At 47.6% G+C, this 20,037-nt stretch overlaps 1 protein-coding gene across 2 annotated transcripts in view; it reads right to left on the bottom strand.

Annotated features, from left to right (window-relative positions):
• Positions 1 to 7,082: 7,082 nt before the first annotated feature.
• Positions 7,083 to 20,037, bottom strand: part of CDIP1 (cell death inducing p53 target 1) — a 57,136-nt gene continuing 44,181 nt past the window's right edge. For both annotated transcript variants that reach the window (XM_019507539.1, XM_019507540.1), the window contains exons 2-6: positions 15,130 to 15,236; positions 13,771 to 13,869; positions 12,883 to 13,029; positions 12,044 to 12,305; positions 7,083 to 10,605 (exon numbers count right to left, since the gene is read on the bottom strand). In XM_019507539.1, the coding sequence (XP_019363084.1) occupies positions 10,494 to 10,605; positions 12,044 to 12,305; positions 12,883 to 13,029; positions 13,771 to 13,855 (606 nt within the window). In that variant the 5' untranslated portion in view covers positions 13,856 to 13,869; positions 15,130 to 15,236 and the 3' untranslated portion in view covers positions 7,083 to 10,493. The remainder of the gene's footprint in view (positions 10,606 to 12,043; positions 12,306 to 12,882; positions 13,030 to 13,770; positions 13,870 to 15,129; positions 15,237 to 20,037) is intronic.

Raw genomic sequence — 20,037 nt, 5'->3', positions numbered from 1 at the left:
GTTCCAAGTTTGATTTCTTGCTGCATCCAGTGGAGCATGGCTCAATACATACTGATGAGGCGCTTGGCCTGTGACATTGGAGGATCCTTTTAGAATTGGCTTGAATGGGGAATTTGTGCTTTGTCCTCCCCAAGCAAGTCATGATAGAAAGATGAAACTACTACAGAGATGCCCCTCGTCTTTTACTGTGGCAGTGGGGACCAGAAATCACTTATTTAAAATAGGGGCCTTTTTGCCTTGGTATGTAACAATTGCTGAACAGAGGGTTCCTCATGGGATGGGGTAGATGCTCTTGTATATATTAAATGAATCACATTGTTTACTTTTCATGTAACTTATGTGATGCTAAAACCTTTGACACAATAAAGTTTATACTTGGAAATCTTAATGTGCGAGTTCTGTTTGTGCAGTAAGAAAGGTTGGTCCCTGAGAACTTCACTCAGCCAGTCATTGCCTACCCTCCGTTATGGCTGTGAGCACGTGCTGGGCAAGCATGGATTTGCTTAGGAGGTTCGACATAGGCCTCGTGACCGAGTGCAGCATTAAGTCACAGCCCTCCCAGCCACTCCCTTCAGCCTATTCTGAATGTGCACTTGGAAGGGTGCCAAAAATATGAATTAATGGGGTTTTTTGGTTTTTTTGTTTTTTTTTTTCTTCCCCATTCATTAGAACTCCTACCCAGGCAGGCTTGCTCACCTTTGCCACGAGCCTGCAGGATTCTTATCCTAGTAATTTTGCAACAGTGGTACCCAAGCTTTTTACCCCATGGGCTGGATTGGGCCTAGGGTCATGGCAACAGCCTAGTCTTGTTTTGGCCATACAGGTGTAGGGGGACAAGATGGAGGTACCAGTCCAGCTGTGTGGCAATGGCTGGGCTGCTTTAGGATAAAAGGACCAGTCTTCCCTGTTAAATATTTCTTGTAATGAATGACCAAAGAGCCAGATTCTAGCTTGAGATGTGAATTCATAGTCATAGGAAGGGCTCTCAGGAGGTCATCTAGTTTAGCCCCCTACTTGAGGTAGGATTATCCCTGACTAAACTGTCACAGCCAAGTGTTGGTCTAACCAGTTCTTAAAAACGGCAAACAGTTTTCTCATACAATTGTCAGGCACAGAGCTCAAAACATCCCAAACACCCTAACCTGCTGCAAGTAAGGCAGGGAGCTGTCATTGTCCTTCCACTGCAAGTTCCGGAGGTAATTGTTAAATACTCTTGATCCAAGGAAGAGGACTGTGTTCTCCCCCACTTTTCATCTCTCCTGCTACAGGGGAAAGGAAAAGCTTCCACAGAATTAATTTAGGAGATACCATAATGTAGTGACTTGTCCATGCTGGTTTTTGCCTCTGGAAGGCTCTATCTACTGAATTAAGTGAATGGGGGAAATGGCCTTCCCCTTGCTGCAGAGAATAGCAGCTATTCCCAGTATAGAGACTCAGTAGCCTTCATGGGCACTTCCTCTTGGTTAGCATATGCCTGTGGGTTATGTTATACCCTAGTAATACTGGGGGAGGGACATATAGTCCCTGGATCTTGCTGCATGAGTTTGTGCTCTTGAACAGTCTGGAAATAGCTGCTTGGTTGTACCTTTGCCCAGTACTGGTCTGGCAGAGTTTGAACAGATCTTGTGGAGAAGTGTGGTATCCAAAGCAGGCAGGTCAGCACTGGGAGGGGGAGACCCTTCACAGAGATGGGCTCAGTCTGTTTCCAGGGAAGGAGAAGCTCCCCCTGGATTAAGAGACAAGCTGTGTTCTTCCTCACTTGACTTGCCCCTGCAAAGTGCATAAAATTTTTCCCCTGTTCTGGAGAACAGGTCTGTTGCTGACAGCTTCTCAGAGGCAAAGGATCTGGCCTTTCCTCTTGCAGGCTCTTTCTGGGCTGGATGTAAGCTGTTGTGAAGTTTAACAGGAGCTCTCCTCCAAGCAGATAGCAAGATCTTACCAGCTCACTGGCCAAAGCACAACAAGCCCCCAGTGCAGTAATGCAGCATTTCCCAACCTTTTACATCCCACAGCATACTTACATAAAAAAAAAAAAAAATTGTGGCACACCACCCCGTCCCCCTGAACAGATAATATGGCTACCACCCTGCACTGCTGCTGCTCCACAGGGCAGGGAGGTGGCGCATGGCACTGGCTGGAGCCATGCTTCCTCCCCGCCACCCCCCCCCAGCGTTGCGGACAGACACACAAGTCATTTTCAAAATTCCATGGCACATTTCTTGATGCCTGAAGGCCACACCAGTGTGCTGTGGCACGCTAGTTGGGAAACGCTGCAGTAATGTTTTCCCTGCTTTGCTGGGAAACTGCTGACTGGCATTGCAAAACCCAGCATGCCAAGCTTGGCTTGTGCAGCCACTAAGAAGCTGTCAAAGGTCTCTTCCTTAGAAATGCCATCCAACTGCAGAAGACAGGTTTGCCTATGCAACCAGTGTTGCCTTTTTCCTTGATTTACAAGCGAAAAGCACACGCATGTGGCCAAGACCTGTCTTTGCTGTGGGAGAGGAGCACCAATTGCTGGGGCTCACAGTGCAGGTGAACTCCAGGTGGTGGTGCTCTTTTTTTTTCTTTTGCCTCTAGTCCAGATGCCCTGACTGGTGTGGATGAGATGCAGCAGGACTGAGCCCAAGTCATTAACCCTGTAGCATCTGCACACCCAGCTCTTGTGGGTAGTGTGCTGTGACACTGAACAGTGGGGACTGTTGACAGCCCCTCTGCTGACGTTGATCTCCTTGGGAGCATGCAGAACTGTGACATTTGGTGTTGATGCAGAAGGCAGTGGGTCTTTTCATTTCAGTTCTGCTCCCCTGGTGCGTTCCTTACTGGGCATGGCCTTGCTCTTGCATGCTCCTGTACTGAGGTGGAAGCATGTTGTAACCCAGGATGTATGAGTAGTGAAGTGTGTTGGCCATGCCCTGGGCAGGGGCAGGGCTGAAGGCTGCCAGGCTTTCATCCCACATGTCGCACATACCCCATGAAGGAGTCTGAACTGCAGCAAGGAGTTTGCTCTTCAGGATTCTGCTCTGTGACTGATTCAGTGCCAGCATGTGGGGGTGTGAGCCAAACAGGATAGGGACTTATAGCTACTCTGGAAAAGACAGTGACTTAATGTCCCTTTTAAAAGAAGTGGGAAGTGATATCAGGCCCTAATCAACTCTAATCGAAGAGTCTGTCTTTAGGGGTTGAGATATGAAGTTGCTGCAGAGCACTGTCTGCCCCTGCTCTGCTCCCCCTATGCCAGTGGCCTCCATGTACTGCCTTCTGCCTCACCCCTTGCTTTTGCTGTCTCTTTGTCTGGGGAGAAGGGACTAAAGGCTTTCTCCAGCAGACACAGCTGACCTCCAAGGGTGTGGCATGAGGTAGTGTCAGAACAGGTGAGATGGTGAGACCTCAGCCAGGCTACTCCAGGCTGTGCTTCCTCCTAGTCTGAGCCAGAGAGGCAAGTGCCAGCTCTGAGGGGGAAGAAGGGAAGTGTGAAAGTACCAAGCAGCACTGCCTGGCATGTTTGGGGGGGGAAGAGGGGTGCAGGAGAGGTCCATCCATTATGGAACAGGGGCACTTTTCCAGGACAAAGTAATAAAGAGGACAATATGTCAATCTCTACCTTGCTTTGGGATGCTAGGACAGCTTCTTGCAAGCTTCCTTTGGAGGCACCCCCCCTCCAACTTAGCCTGCTCCTTTGAGCACCTGCTCCAACACAATTTCTGACTCCTGTGATTTTAATCATGATTCTAAGTGATGTCCCATCACTATCACTAGGGCTAAAGTCAGCAAAATATGCCTATTATTTCCAGGACTGCCCTTAATAACTGTGGGTGCTTCTGCCAACCATCTTTCCTTGAGATTGAAGCCCTGCCTCCAGGCAAAGTGGCAGCCGTAGGGGCGTGCTTGTAGAAGCACAAATAGCAGCAGCACAAATTTGTGTCACTGCTTTGTGATCCAATGTATCCCCCTGTACACGTGCTTTGGCATGCAGCAAATTGTCCTGGGTAGGGGTAGGGGAGATTGGGGCCAGCACCTACTGCCAGGTGCTCCACCCCATTTTCCCAGAACCTTTTGCTATTGGGTTTTCACATTCCCCACATGCAGTTTTTGACACAGAAGGCAGTTTGTGGTGCCTTGTGGCATCACATACTGCCTTCCGTGCCAAAAACTGCATGCCCCAGCACATGGGGACCTACCCTAGGAGAACACAAGCCCTGTGAAGAACTAAAAGAGGGGCAAAGAGAAAATTAATGGTGCAGCAGCCTGGGGCAGGAGCCAGCTTTGGGTGGGAGGGGGAGGGCTCACAGGACGCCCAAGAGGCTGCGCACATAGGCTACAGACAGACATTATACATAAACTGGTTTAAGTGATCAGAAACTGGTTTAAACCTGTAACTGAATAGATGTTCAGTGCACATAAACCAGTTTGAAAATGACTGAAACTGGTTTGAGATAAACCTGGTTGAATGTAGTATCAGACTTAACTGATTTGGCTGAAACCGGTTTATGCAATATCTGTCCCACACCTCTTCTTGGTTTAAGTTTAAGAATTCTCTGGCATCCCAGATCTTTTGCAACTCTGGGAAGGGCTCTGCTCCAGCCCAGCAGGGCTGGCCCCTCCCCTTTGCTCCCTGGCTGGAGGTAGAGACTTGCAGGCACAGCAGGGTCTTCCTGGCTTCTTCCTACTCAACCCCCTCCCCCCCCCAATCCCTGCTCAATCAGGGATCCTCCCCTCCTCTCTGCCTTACACAGATGCCTCTCAGCATTAGCTAACATATCGCATGCTGGCTATGGTCCATGCTATGGGAGACAGGACAAAGGCAGACAGGACAGTGTCCACTTAGGGCTTTTTGGAACTAATCAACAGATAGCTGGTAATGTTCCTCCATTCCTTCCCTGGAAAAAGTTGTTTAAGAAGAGTTTGAACTAATGAGAGAAGCTTTTTGTTTGATGGGCTGATAAATCCTAACAACTCTGTGTAACTCCCTGCTATGTAACTCAGTGCTCTGTTATCAACTCCCTACTGGCTCCCTTGCTGGTCAGTGAGGGGTGGATGTGGTGTGGTGGGAGCCCCTCCCTAATCAGAGCATCTTGCTGGGGCCGGGCCATGCCCCCTTCCACTCAGCAATGTGGAAGGGAAGGGAAGGGAGGGCTGCTCTGGTGTCCCCCAGCTTCTAGCCTGAGCCACTGCAGGCATGTGCCTGTGTTGCTTCAGTCCAGAGGGGATGTCTGTACAGTTACAAACCAGTTTAGCCTAGCCAGGTTAGACTAACCTGCAAAGATTGAATCAATTCAGGCTCTGGCTTTCTGAATGTCCCTAGCTGTAAAAGAAGCCAATTCATACAGAGTAGATGTGAAGAAGGGTTTGGCACCTGCCCCAGACAAAGCAAAGGGTGTCAGGGAGTTTCCACAGGTGGATTAGACCCTGCTTTTTTTGCTTCATTTCCTCTTCCCACAGGCGACCCAGCTGCCTGATGCAGACCTTCCAGTCATGGACAACAAAATGGAAGGTACCTGGTTCTCCAGACAGTGTCAGCAGGCATCATTCCTTCTACTCAGAAGCTTGCTCAGATGCAGAGCTTGGAAGAGCAGTCTTGCAATTAATTTTTACTGGTCCTGCCTTTTTGGGATGCTGTTTGCTAACCTGTCCGAAGACTGGACAACTAGAGCCCACGTGAAGAAGACATGAAGGCTGCTTGTAACCAAGGCTTTTCAAGACAAACTCTACATAATCATGACTCCTGCCCAGCCTTCCCTTTTTCCTTTATAAGATTGGAGCTTTGGGATATGGCTGAAGCAGGTGAGGTTCCAATAAGTCATGTCTCTTTCCAGAATTTCTCCCCAAGATAGCTCACTCTATTCAGCACATCGGAAGCTGGTCCTTTATGTAGTTAACTGTCCACAGGGGGGTTCCTCCCCACATCTGGAAGGGATGAGGGCCAACCCTTGCCTTTATTTCACCTCTGTTCTCACTGTCATTCTAGCAAGAGCAAACTATCTATTCCAATAGTACGCCTTTGCATTTACTACTCTGCAGTGAGTCCAGGATGAACTCTTAAAAATACACACAAACAAACAGAGCTTGCAAGCTCTGATCAAATAAACTTAGACTGCCAACAGCCTAGACTTCTCTTATTCTCTGGCTGCTTCAACTACTTAAATACACTCTATTTCACAAGGGACAGACTTCAACTTTGCTGGATGGCAATGGTTAGAATTTTATTGTTTTTGGAGATCAGTTTCATCTCCTTCCCAGGCTTTTCCATGACTGGTGAGAAGAAATAACCAAGCAGTGACTAATATTTATTAGACTGGGTAGCCTGGAAAAGTGGTCTGCAATCAGCCAGTTGAAATTCAACAAGGACACGTCCAAAGTTCTGTGCTCGAGAAGAAATACCTGCATGCACAAATATAGTCTGGGGTATGACTGGTTAGGCTGAAGTACTGCAGAGGACCTAGGGGTTACAGTAGACCATAAGCAGAACAGGAGCTGTGTGGTTTGTTTTGTGGGTTTTTTTTTTGGGGGGGGGGGGGGTGGCAAAAAGAAGCTAATGGCACTGGTTGTATTAACAGGTGTTAATAATTCAAGCAACATGAGGAAAGACTGCAAAGAGCAAAGTGGGTAGCAACAAAAGTTATTGGGCAGCTAGGGTTTAGTCTGGAGAACTTAAGACTGAGAGGAGATTTGATAACAGTCTTCAAATACCTGTTTGATGGGTTTGAATGAAGATGGGTTTCTCTCTGGAAATATGGGACAGGACTAGGAGCAGAGGCCTCAAGCTGCAGCAGGGAAATGTTAGGTTGGAGATTAGAAGGAACTTTCTGATTATGGAGGTTGGTCAACCATTTGTTCCCTAGAAAAGTTGTGGAATCTCTTTACCTGGAAATTTTCAAGAGGTTGGACAGACACATAGCAGGGATGATCCTGCCTTGAACAAGAGGCTGGACTAGATGGCCTTGTGAAATACCTTCCACTTCTTTTTCAAGATCCTATATTCTTGTAATCTGCTTTATTAGTGGAGTCTGCAGAGTCATGTTTTTCTTCCAACCTTACTGTGGGGAGGGCCTACTGTATATGTAAAGTGAGAGAGCAAAGATTTACTTGAGCCACAGAGATGGTAGACAGCTTACCCAGCCACAAAAAAATGTGATCACCATCTTGCCAATGTGCCACAGACCTCAAGGCAAGTCCAAAAAAACCTTTAGTTTCCAACAAAAGAGGAGCCACAGTGTGTTGGCAATGACCAACAATTCTCCAATAGCTGGACTGAAAACCACTGAATAGCTATCAGAAAGCCAGTGCTATCTGGCTGAACCTTGCATACTTCTTACCCCAGACAGAAAAGAGCCATCTCACCACCATTCCCCAACTCACCTAGATCACAGGTCTTACAATGAAAGCAGTGCAGTGAGATCAGGGTCTGTCTTTTATTTATATACAAACATTATGTAAAAGCATTAACAGTTTGCTTTTCTGAGCGCAAAATAATTCACTTCTGACACCATACAAAGCCCTGAAGAACATCTGGAAAAATCAATCCACAAGGAATTAAGTATCACCCACTGGTGTCAAATGGATATTTGACTCTATACAGATCACACTTCAACTGTAACAGTTGAGAGCCAGGGTCATGCTGTGACCAGTTTCAAAATTCATGACCCAGAAGTCTCGGCTGGTCTGGGGGAGATGACAGGTCCACGTTCATTCATCCAACCCAGTTTAGCAAGTGGGATATAAATGATCACAGAGCAGAAGTTCACATTGTATTTTGATGCCATGCACTAATAGGGAATGATTTCATCAGCTGGACTAAAATGAAATAGAAGCTATTGAAAAAGGGGGAGTCAGCCAAGACTCCCTAAGGACCTTGTGCTCCTCATTCTCAATAGCACCAGCTAGTTTTATCCCTCAACCTTCATTCCCTCTTGCCAGCACTTAAACACACAGAACAGAACAGCAAACAAAGAGTAACTAGTGCTCATTTGCTTCCCATTATGTTGCAGCCATGGACAGTTTTTCTCCAGAGAGTTTTACCACAAACCCAATTCGGCTCAAAGGGCAGAAAATTCACGTCACATAAGTTATAGTTAGAACTTGATGGCCATTTAACAACAGTATGCTTAAATTAAATTAATTAAAAAACAAACACTAACTTCTATCTTGCTGCACTGAGGTATTACATGCTACCTGCATCACACTGCCATCTTGTGGCAAGTGAGGGCACATCAGTCACTAGGTAAAATATAGTGGGTTGAAGGTGATTCACAAGCAGCCACCCCCATTCCCTCATGTTACATGTCAATAGAACACAAAACCCAAGGTAAGAGATACAAACCCACATGCGTAGGGGGAAAACTATAAGACGGGGACTTGGTGTATACAGCCAGCTATATACATTCCTTTGCAATACATGGTGCAGATTCAATAGGTGTGTTCTGGGTCCATGGGAATGGCTGGAGCAGAGCATGATGAAGATTCAAGCTGTCTCATGAGATGGGAGTGTGAGACCTCTTCAGGAGTCCACTCATCTCCCCATCCCTTACTCCTGTAATACAGTTCTCTTAACTGAAGACAGCCAGTCTGGTGGACAGATTTGACAAGACAAAGACATCTAGTGAGATCATCACACCCACTAGTCATGACTGGCTGCAGATTTGAACCCAAGGATCTTGGTGGCAAAGGCTAATGGCTGAAGACTACATCACTGAACTTAAAGTAGAAGTTTACAGAGGAAGAATAAAGGTAAAGGAAAATCTCACAGTAGACAGCTACATCTCCAGTAATGTCTTTGACAGCCTGATCCTACCAAATACCACCAAGTTAATGAGATCATGCGAAAACCCACCTCCTCTGAACTTCTCACCTTATCCTTTATTCTCCACTAGACTCAAGATGGGAAAGGGGAAGAAAGGCTTTATAATGCTGAGATCCAGAAAAAACAGAACCCCCATGATGGTTCCCCACTGTTCCCCACTGTCCTTTGGCAATACCCAATGCCAAAGGTCTTCCCTATTCTAGATCACGCAGGACTTGAGCAGACCTGTTGCTGCTGCTCCCTTCCAAAGCCAGGCAGTGCAAATCTGTGGGGGTAGAAGGAAGTCTCCTCAGCCCACACTTGCAGGTATGAAGTTCCAAGACCTGCTGACTTCTGCCACAGTGCCTGAGGGTTTGATCCTTAAAAGGGGCAAAGCAAGGCTTATGTCTTTCCCTGTGCCCAAAACATGGCAGATACAGGGTTAGCTAGTTCTCACTGTAATCCACCAGCTGGGGGCAGCCCAATGTGTCCCTTCATGACCATGTGGGCCACTACACTCCTGGAGGGGAGACTGAAACCTCAGGAGACACTGCAGCAATGGGTTCAGAGGCTCTAAGACTCAAAAGCTTTTCACCAGAAATAAGCCTCATATCTCTGACCTGACCTGTCTGCCCTCTGTAAGTGGACCTGCTGCTTTTCCCATCCTCCCAGGGCAAGGAAAGAGCTGATTAGGCTTTAGAGGAGGAAACGCATGTGCTTTCCTCAGCAGCAGATGTAAAGAAAATAAGCAAACACTGTTTCTAAAATAAAACCTTCCCTTTCATGCTGCATAGCCCATGGAGGGCAGCACTTTTGCCTCCAGCAAGTCATGCCTGCCTCACAGCCAGCCAACAAACAGCCTACAAGCAAGACCTGGCAGGGGAGGAGACCACAAGTATTCAACAGAAGCTGCCTGCAGAGGCATCATGCTGCCTGTCGGAGAATTGACCCCACCCAGGGATGAACGAATAGACAGACACAAAGGTGTCCTTGCCTTTCACATATGGTCTCAAAAGCATAAAACTGTAACTCTTAACAAATTACATCTCTGCTTTCAGAGACCAAGAACAGAGCATATAAAGACAATCCCAGCCCCTCAGGGAGAAGGGCACACCCCACGACACATTCGCAGATGCTAGGAAATACAGGAGATATCTGCATGTGGCAGAAGGACAGTGACTGGGCAAGAGCCTTTTAGAATGGCAGCTGCGCGTGCTGCCAGTTAAATGATGCCTGCCTTGTACAATAATGGTCTCCTTTAACGGAGGCTACTAACAGTGACTTTCCTGGAGGGTCCCAAGGGATGAGGTAGGAGCAGACCACTGAGTGTGGCTACCAGGAGGGTGCATATACAAGGGAAGGAAAGTCTTCTGTACAATGCCTTTCATTCACAATCCTACTTACAACTTGCTGTATAATAGCCACAAGGGTGAGAACGAGAGAGACAGCTGGGAACAGCAAGGCATGTGCCGTAGCGCTCTGTGGTGCAGCCTAGCCTAGCTACTCTGTGCACTCATACCGGCATATGAGCTCTCAGGGGCTGGCAGCTCCTATGGTCAGTGAGAGCACCAGAGCTCTAAAGGCATTTAAAGCTCTTTCAAATGGAGGAAAACTAAACACACACCACCAAAAGGGGAAAGCATAGAGCATTCTGCACGCATAGGTCGGTACAGCAGCACAGAGGAGGTGACAATATTGCTGGCTGCCTGGGGCACTGTTAGCACATGCGCTTGTATGTGTAGATGTAGGCTTTACAGTTGGGGCAGGTGTGTGTCACGTCCTTGAAGTCATCTATCAGACACGGGAGAAAGCAGCAGCCCGCGTCACATCTGGAACAGAAGGAGAAAGCACAACCATGTGAGTTGGAGCCAGGACATAGTGGACAGCCTGACAGCCAGGACTATGCCCTTAAGGCCACAGCCTCCTGGACACACAGTTCTCAGACACAGGACAGCATCACATCTGGTGGAAGAATCCTGGTAGCATATTATATAGGAAACTGGGGGACGCTTCAGAGGAAGAAAAGGGGCTTAAGCCCTCCAGCATAGGAAGGAGATCACAAGACAGCATGTTGCTAATGTGTCTTCACTTCAACTCAACTCCATGCAACCCAAGGAAGGTCATTCTAGGGCCTAGGCACTGAGAACAAGCAGCTCAAAAGGAACACTCTGAAGCAGTTACTAGAAATGAGACCAGCACCCTCCATTAGCTGGGTTACAGGGGGATGACTCTTCCTTGGCTGACATGCTTACACAAGGGAGGTACACAATGTACTCTGCCTGGCTGTAGCCAGTGTTACCCAGGAAGTCTGGCAGCAGGCAGGGAACTGTGTCTGTAACATACACACCAAAGCCACACACATCAAACCTAGGAGCTGCTGTGACAATGCTGAGGGATGGTGCTGCCTGGCAGGAGTCTTGGGCTGGCTCCTCATACTGCTAAACAGACGTATCTGCACTCTGGGAGGATTTTCCTTGCAAACGCTCCTTTGGGCCAAATACATGCACAGCCCCTCTGGCAGGCTGGGAAGCACCAAGGCTTTTAAGACTTGTGTTAGAGAAAAGGTGGTATTGAATTAAATTTAAAAATCCCTCCGTGTTGAACAGGAACCCACAAAGAGCCTGCAGCTCCAGGGTCAAGCCCAATCACTGCTTCACAGCACAGAGCCCACCAGAAGGAGGCACACACTACCACTGAATTCCATGCATCAGACTGCTCACAGGCTCTCTGCAGAGGAAACTGTTCATGACAGAAGGTCTCTCAATACACACTTGGGCAGCTTCCTACCAACCCTACAGCAGGTAGCAAGGGCAACCCCAACAGAGCCCATCTCCAACCTGCCTCAGCCTCAGCTAAAAGGAAATAACTGCCAAAGGGGCTCCCATAAGAGTCTAAATCCCAGAGCAGCATAGAAGAGGAACACACACACACACACACACACACACACACACACACACGCGCGCGCGCGCGCACATGCGTGCATGCAATAGCCTGGGACCCACGTGCAAGCTCACTGCCTCCCAGCCTAGTCCCTCCTTCAGCAGTGCAAAAAAACCTGGCTAAATCTTGGTCCATTTGGAGTCAGCAGGGGACAAAACAGCTCTGGAAGAGCAACCATGTAATGGAGAAGAGGGTCAGTTTCCTACAGACATGGGTCATCCACCACTGTGTAGCAATGAGGCCAATTCTTCCCTTCCTGAATCCATCCACAACCTGCAGCTGGAAGGTCCTAGGGGAGGATGAAGCTCTCCCAGTCATAGCACATACCCAACAAAGCAGCAGAAGAAGCTGAGGAGGAAGTTCATGAGGCCTACTTCATATGTGATCTTGGTAGTAATGGCCTGCTGGCAGTGAGGACACACTGTCTGCACAGGGGCACCTTGAAATATTTCCCCTTGCAACACGGTGACGGTGGTAGCAGCCCCTGATGGTACAATAATGGTCGCGGTGTGGCCATCAGGAGAGGGGTACTGCCCTGGACCAGGGTAATAGCCCATGGAAGGGTGAGGTCCTGGGGGTGGATAATAACCTGTGAATGATAAGCAGACACCTGAGGCCTTAGCATTATTCACAGAGTACCACTTCTAAAGCATGCAACTAACCACAGCACTTGCTGCAACCCCATTATGGTAGTGCCTTAGGCCCTCTGTCATGGTCTGGGCAAGCACTGAATAACAGGCAGTTGCTATCCTAGAGACTTGCAAGCTGCTTAGAGGACTTGGCCAAGGGAGCAGCAGCAGCCAGTTAATACAGTTCCTGCCTCTCTGCAGAGGGAGAACAGTCAGCTGGTGCAGCTCTGCCAGACACTGGAGGGGTAGAGACAAAGAGCTATTAACAGATCGCTACAGTCCTGGGACAATGTCATCTCCCAAAAGCAACATGCTCTCCAGAAGCACTGTCTACAAATGATAATGCTGAGGCTCCTTGTGCCCACTATAGACTCCTCAGTGCTTTTGAACAGGGAGAAAATCTTTGCATTATCATAACTGGCATGGCCTGATGGCTTGGTAGAGCAAGCAACAGCACCATGGGATTTCAGGCCTTTGTCCCTGTGCAACCAGACAGGATGCCTAGAACGTGCATGCATTCAAAGAGGCAATACTCACCATGGGACATGTAGGGCCCAGAGCCTTCTGTGGGCATGTGAGGAGGGATGTACCCAGGCTGCAGTGGAGGTTCATATGGGGGAGGCCCAAAGTCTGAAGGTGGTGCGTGTGTCCCTTGAGGCTGGTTTACAGCAGGGGCAATTCCACCTGAAAAGGAAACCAGAAGGAGGAGTCCGCTTGGAGGAGGCTGTAAAGGACCAAGGGAAGGAAAGGAGGTGCAAATTTACAGTGAAGGAGTGTAGCACAGCTGAGCCTTATTGTTCTGAGCAAGACCCCCTGGAAAGCAGGCAGGACTGACCTAGGGGAGAATTCTGGGGTGATGCTACAGGTGATGTGCTGTGCTGATGGGATCAGTTGTACTGGACAAGTGGAAACCAGGGGACACGTGACACAGTTGAGGGAGCCCTGCCAGAGGGACCCCAGTGTCTGCAATTCTCCTTGAACACAGACAGGAGAAGAAGTGGGAGGAGCTCATTTCTGGGCTCAGATTAGCTGGAAAGGAGGCATAATCAGCTCTTGATGGCCCAGCATAGGTGACAGGGAGCTTTATGTAAACCTCTGTTCACTGGAACCACTGAAGGCCTAAACTATGCAAAGGACATTATCCCTGGAACCAGCTTTCGTTCAATTTCTCCAGCTTGCTGCTACATCTCCACCAGTGAAATCTCCTCCCTCAGGGCTGAGCCCAGACTTCACATTTGCAGCACGGAAGCAAGCAGCTCTGCTTCCTGGCCTCCCAGTGCTGACCCTGGTACATGATGCCCTGCTCACACAAAATGCAGGCTTTAAGGCAAGTACCCATCCCTGGAGCACTCTGGCAGGGACTGAGCTTTCCCTGGGTTCACCTCCTCACACTATAGTCCAGACAGGGGGCACCCAACTGCTTACCTGAAGTAGGGGGTGGGCCATTCTTCTCCTCTATTAGAGGTGCTGAGGGACCCCCAGGATAGGGTGGGGGTGGGCTGCTGGTCATTGCTTAGAACTGTTCTGCAAGAAAAAGAATTACATACAAAATAACCAGCTTTGGTAGTAGAGACGCACACAGCCCAGAACTGCTGCCAGTCACAGATGGGCAGTAAAGAGGGCTATAGGGCTTCTGGTGAGAGTCAGGCATTTCTAGAAGCACTGTATGCCTGTGGAAGCCTGTTCCAGCTTGTAGGCAGACATGCGCCTGCAACCCTCACCCATGGGTCTTCCAAGTTAAGCAGGCTGTGGCCAGAATTTGAGGGAGACACATGATGCTATAAAGAGCAGTGCTCTGGATTCACCAAGGAATTTTCTTCCCTTGGAGTCAGTACTGATCTAAACCCAGCCCAGTGATAGGTGCAGCATGCTGGAAAGAGGACACATAACTAAACCCCAGTGGGTTCTGTGCCTGAGGGGATGGCTTGCACCAGGTGCAGAACAGTGGATCCTATAATCAAGACAAGAACAAACATTAACTCAAGTGCCCAGATTTGCTTTTCAGTGATTATATTCCATTGCCCAACATTCTCCTGCTGTTTCAGATACACTCAGGCTGCTTGCAGATGTTAAAAAACATGCTTTACCAGAAGCAGCAGCGCATTACTTTGACCCAGTTCCACAGTGTCTATATAGATTGGATGCTTCAGCAGGGTTTTATGGTGCTTTTAGCTAAAGCTGATTCAATCAGCTATTAGACAAAAAACAGCAAAAAGCCCCACTAAAGCACATGATCTATACAGACACTGGTGGTGAGCCAGGTCCAACTAACATGCTGCCTCTTCTGGGCATGCGCTGGGTTCAGCGTGGAAGTTTAAAGTAAAAGCACTGGGTTTTCTGGTGTTTTTGTTGTTGTTTAACACCTGCAGGCAGCCTCAGTGTCCTGCACCAGTTTCTGCCCATAACAAGCATACAGATAAACAAACAGCTGTAATTCACTGATTTCATTCCTATTCATTTCCTAATGCTTGAGAATACCCAAGATAGAGGCACTCAGTGGAAGATACCACTACCATAACTGTGGGATCAGAGAGAAGACAAAATTATCTGAAACTCCTCCCCTGTGTGCTTCAGCAGTTACACACAAAGTTGCTTCCGCTGTTCTGCATGTACACAAAAATAAAAAGCTTACAGTTTTCCCCTCATTGATCATAATCACCTCACCCAGTGGGGAAGAGCAGACAAAAAAGCCCAGAAGGCTTTTAAGGAAATATTTGTGCCCAGAAACATCACCTTCTGAAACAGAATTATGGAAAGTACCATCTTTAATTTGCAAAGTTTTACCTTTCTTCTTCCTAAAAATGGGTAGCTCAGAGGCCTTGATGGAGTTAAGAAAATAGAAGTCTTGTCTAAGCTGCGTTGCTTGAAAGTCTTCTTGATCTGATGAAGCTCTTTGAAGAGAAAAAAATAAATAGAATTATAAAAGAGTTGAAAAGCTGCTACCAAAAGGCCTGGAAAGTGTCCTAAATCCCATTCAGGCTGACAGGTACTTTTGTCCCTGGTGAACTTGTAGGGAAGAAGTGCTGGGCAGAAATTCTGGATCTTGGCAGTCTTATTTTAGGCTTACTGTGACTGCTTATTTTGTGCATATTTTAGTGGCTAAGATAGTCACACTTGGAGTTCCATGTCCCCTTAGACTGCTGCATCAGAAGCTGAGGTTCACAGAAGCACAGTCTCTCTCAGCAGAATAGAATGGGCACATGTGAATTTTATGCTACCTTTTGTCTAGGGAGTTCAAATTCTGGCTGGGTAGTAACTGCTACCTTGGAGGAGAGCAATGGACAAATTATCCCCTTGTTTCCCCGTCAGGTAGTGCACACTACACCCCCACCCCACTCATTCAGGCACCTTTTCATTTCAACCACATCCAGGGCCTCCTGTTGGTTAATTCCCATATAGGAACTGTGTCTATTACATGGCACTTTATTTTAAAAGGAGTGAAATACTTCCACCCCTCAGGCAATATGCATCATAAACAACTCTGCAGCAGCCCTAAAGCAGCAGCACAGGAGACAACTTTGTCACTCCCAACAGACTGCTAGGCAGCATCACTCCACCATCACTCCCACTGAGCTTGTAAAGCTCCCATTGAGCTTACAAAACAAACAGCCCTATATTTGGAGGGCAAGAGCTCCCCATGGGCTGGCAAACTGAGAGGACTACTCACTAACCAAGTAACCACCATGGAGACCAAGCATCACCAAAGATCAGATGTATTACAGACAAAATTTCCAGATAGAAACCAGAAGGGAGCTCCCCCAACAAGAAAGCACTTGGATAAAAAATAAAACTAATCCTGCTGCAGCTCTTCAAAATTATTGTGTAGTTCAGAACCCAAATCCAAGTCCCCTCTGGATGGGAAAGGATCAGTGCTGTGGCTGAAGTTGGCCAAGAGACATTCCCCCATGCAATGCATCCGGCCTGTCTGAGCATGTTCACAAAGAATTTACTTCAAACCATTCATGCTCTGCTGTGATTCTGTTCCACCCCAAAAGACCCATAACTCTGTGCAAGTCCCCAAAACATTAGTCATAGGGAAACCACAACTAGTGACAGTGAGGGAGGGGAGTGCAGTGAGGAACAGCCACCTTTAGCCCAACAACTGAATGGTTGCACCACTTGCTCAGAAGTAAGAGATCCAGGTTAAATCGGTCCACTTCGCCCACAGGGGTTTGAATCCATGCCCCCACTTCTCAACATAGTGCTCCAAATACCAAGCCATGGGCTAGGCAGGGCCTAGAGCTTCCTCCCTACCTCCTGCTGAAGCCAGTGCACTGGGTAGCCAGGACAGAAATATATATGTGACGGTCAGAAAGAGAACAAGGCATAGTGAGTATGGCTCAGTGAAATCAGCTTTGCAGAGGAAAAAGGGCCCTGGGTTCTGCCTCCTGCCCCTGCCCCCGATGAGGGAAAAAGCTATTCCATTGCAATCCATTTTTATATTAAATATTAAATGCAGAAACACTACTTGGGTAAGGTAGGAGCAAAGACCAGAACTTAGAGTTATGCAAGTTCCTAGGGGTAATAGGATCTAATATTTGCTTAAATTGCCCAAATATCTGTTAGCTAAAAAGTTAGCTAAATAGGTATTGCTTGCACATCTAAAAAGCACGGCTGGATTTGAACTGTGGAATCACAGGAAAAGATTAATAATATCACTGTCACAGAATGGATGAGGTCTGGCCATCTCCTCAGGCCAGAGTACCAGCATATGCTAGAAATGTTTCCTACGTGGTTTCCCTCTATCAGCACTCATAAATTTGACAGAATAATTCAGGTAGCTGGATTAGCTCAGAGAAAGTGAGAGGTCACTCCATGTGCTGTATTCCATCCTTCCTGCTCTGATCAGACTCATATCCCAAGACCCCTGTGCACCCCAGTGTCCTGTCAACCACTGCAGGACAACAACAAGGGCTTGTATAACAGCGAAGGATGCTTCTATATAGGGGGTGGGGAAGAGCAAGAAAAAAAATCAAGCCTTTCCATTGGAACAAACCTAGAAAGCAAGCAGGAGTGTAGAGCAAAGGAAGTTGATCCTAAACATGATCACTAAAATGACAGCAACAAGCTCAAGGGTACAGATCCGCCCAGTTTTAGCTAGAAAATTAATTGAATTTTTGGACAAAAACAAAAACAAACAAAAAGATCCATAGAGCAGCTCTGCTATAAGTCATTATTTAATTTAATAACAGGCAACAGTTCAAGTGCTCTTTGCTACAATTAAGCAACATGAGGCACTGGAGATGAATTTATGCACATGCATAGTACAGATTAACTAGGGTGACCATAAGGAAATTCCAGGCAACCAGGACATTCGGGACACTCCCTCCGTCACTCCAACCCCTGCCAAGTCAGTGGCACTGCTGCAGGCAGTGGCAGAGGCTGGTGGGCAGGGGTGCAGGTGAAGCCTGGAGGGGAGGCAGAGCTGCCTGATGCACCATGCCACTCTGCCTCCTTGCCAAGTTATGCCCCATGCCCCTCCAATTACAAGACTCCTATTCTAATTTTTTACCAACCAGCCAGGAGAGGCCTTTGAAATCTGGGACTGTCCCAGGGAAACTGGGACATATGGTCACCTTAAAATTAATCCAATAAGCATATGAGAATGCTGGAAAGCCAAGCCTCCTCATTCACAATGGACAGTGCCACTGAACTATGCCCTGAGCTGCAGTAACGTGAAGATGGTAAAACTCTCTCAACCAGGAGACAGAATCTGAGCAGAGCATGCATTGCAATATCTAAGCGTCCTGGCCGCAAGACAGAAACAGGGCTCAGCAACACTCTGGCTGATTACATCTGGAAGCACATATAAAATTTGAGGGAGATTCAACTCTCTTCTGTTGAAAGTTACCACCCAGCAACCAGCAGGAGCATGACAGGGAAAGGGGTAGTGCAGTGACTTTGCTGTCTCCATGGGAATTTTCTAGTGCTGCTTCCACAGGGAACTGCTAGCATTCTCAGTTCATTATTCCCATCCCCCATTATTCATCTCTAAGGAGCTGGGAAATGAGGCTAGATCATATCTGCTGTAATTCATCTACTTCATTTGGACCACAGATACTGCCTTGGCTGGCACAAGGACTGCACAGAGGTCAGTCTTGGTTGATCCATACTCAACCCTCTCAGCCAGCAGGTGGCAACAGTCTAAGCCCCTTGCAAATTAAAGATTTTTTTTGCAAAAATCTTGCTGGTCTAATACAAGATATCATCTCTACTACAAGTTCTGATTGCCTTTGCCTAGACCAATACAGCTATAACCTGGATACCTAAGCCCCTTGCTTCACACTCCAACAGCTCCTGAAACCCACCTGACAGGAGATCAGCCTTTACTCCAGCTTGTGCCATGGTAGAAAATCTGACAGACACAAGATGAACCAGCTCTGTTTGAAAAAAAAGCAGCTCAGTCTGTCCAGCTCCCAGGTACAAATAAAATGTGCAGAACAATTATCTTGGGCATCTGTTGCTTCTTCTGCTATAATTGAGATTCATATTATGCCAATGCAGATTTTGTAGACTGAACATGCAACGCAATTACTCCTGATAGATGATCTTGGCAAAGCTTATTCGCACATGGGCAATTGCCAGCATTTTGCACATTTATTCAAGTAGTCCCTTGAGTTGAGTTAACGTAATCAATATTCTCCAGAGGAATGTGGATGGCGGTGAATGTCTCCACTAGAGCCAACGTAGCCAGCCGCCTATGTTCTTGTCAAACTGCTTTCAATGGTTCTTTCAAAAACTGAAGACACAGTCACTTGCTTTTTGCTCTGCCCCTGAGCCTCTGCAGCAGCTATTTGCTTTATATACCATTTGGTCAATCAATGCTGCTTTTCTTCAACACATCCATTGTCACACTGCACAAATGTACAAAGCAACTTCTAACCATCTGCATATGAGGTTCCTACAGAGAACTGCCTTACATGATCCTGAGCTGAAATATATTTCGCTTTCTTGGATTTCTTTTCACTCATTATTTTTAGACTGCAGCATTGCATCTGGCTTCTTAAAAGACAGTGCCAAAATCCTTTTGCTTTCCTGACTGGTGCCTTCAATGAGTCCACATCACTAGCTCAGCCTCTCAGGAGCTCTCTCAAACCACATGCTGTATGGGTGCAAGGATTGTTGTGCTTTTTTTGTATTCTGGTAAGCTCTCATTTTTGGGATGATTCCACACAAAAGTATGGGAAACACTGTTTTTCATGCTTTTCGTGAAAATCATAAAACTGTGATTTAAGTAGGTCCCTAGTGAAAACACTGCCAGGTCTAAATTCATGGCCTTGCACACAGCTGCAGGGGAATTTTGCTGCCTGGCAGAGCCTCTTGTGAAGCAAAGGGACTCCAGCTGCCTTGGGAGAGAAGAGGGCCTTGCAGGTGCTCAGCACCAGAATGGACTTGCTATTTACTCTATTACCTCCTCTTTCTAAAACACTTGCCTCAGGCAGTTGCTGAGCCCTGTGGCTTCCAATAAGGCCTTAACCAGGGCCAGGCCCACAATGTTCTGGGGCCCCCTGATGCGAAGAAGCTGGCAGCGGGAGATGGGTGGCTAGTGGCTGAAGAAGCCGGCGGCAGCAGCATCAGCACCAGGGAGGGGTGGCAATTGGATGGATGTGAAACCGGCAGCGGCAGGGGAGTGGGGGATGGCGAGCGGCTGGACGTGAAGCTGGCGGTGGCATTGGTGTGGGGGGGAGGGGG

This window comes from Gavialis gangeticus, unplaced genomic scaffold, assembly GCF_001723915.1.
Source record: "Gavialis gangeticus isolate Ggan-Ray unplaced genomic scaffold, GavGan_comp1, whole genome shotgun sequence".
NCBI classification, from domain to species: Eukaryota; Metazoa; Chordata; order Crocodylia; family Gavialidae; genus Gavialis; species Gavialis gangeticus.
This window is presented reverse-complemented; position numbering and strand designations above follow the sequence as displayed.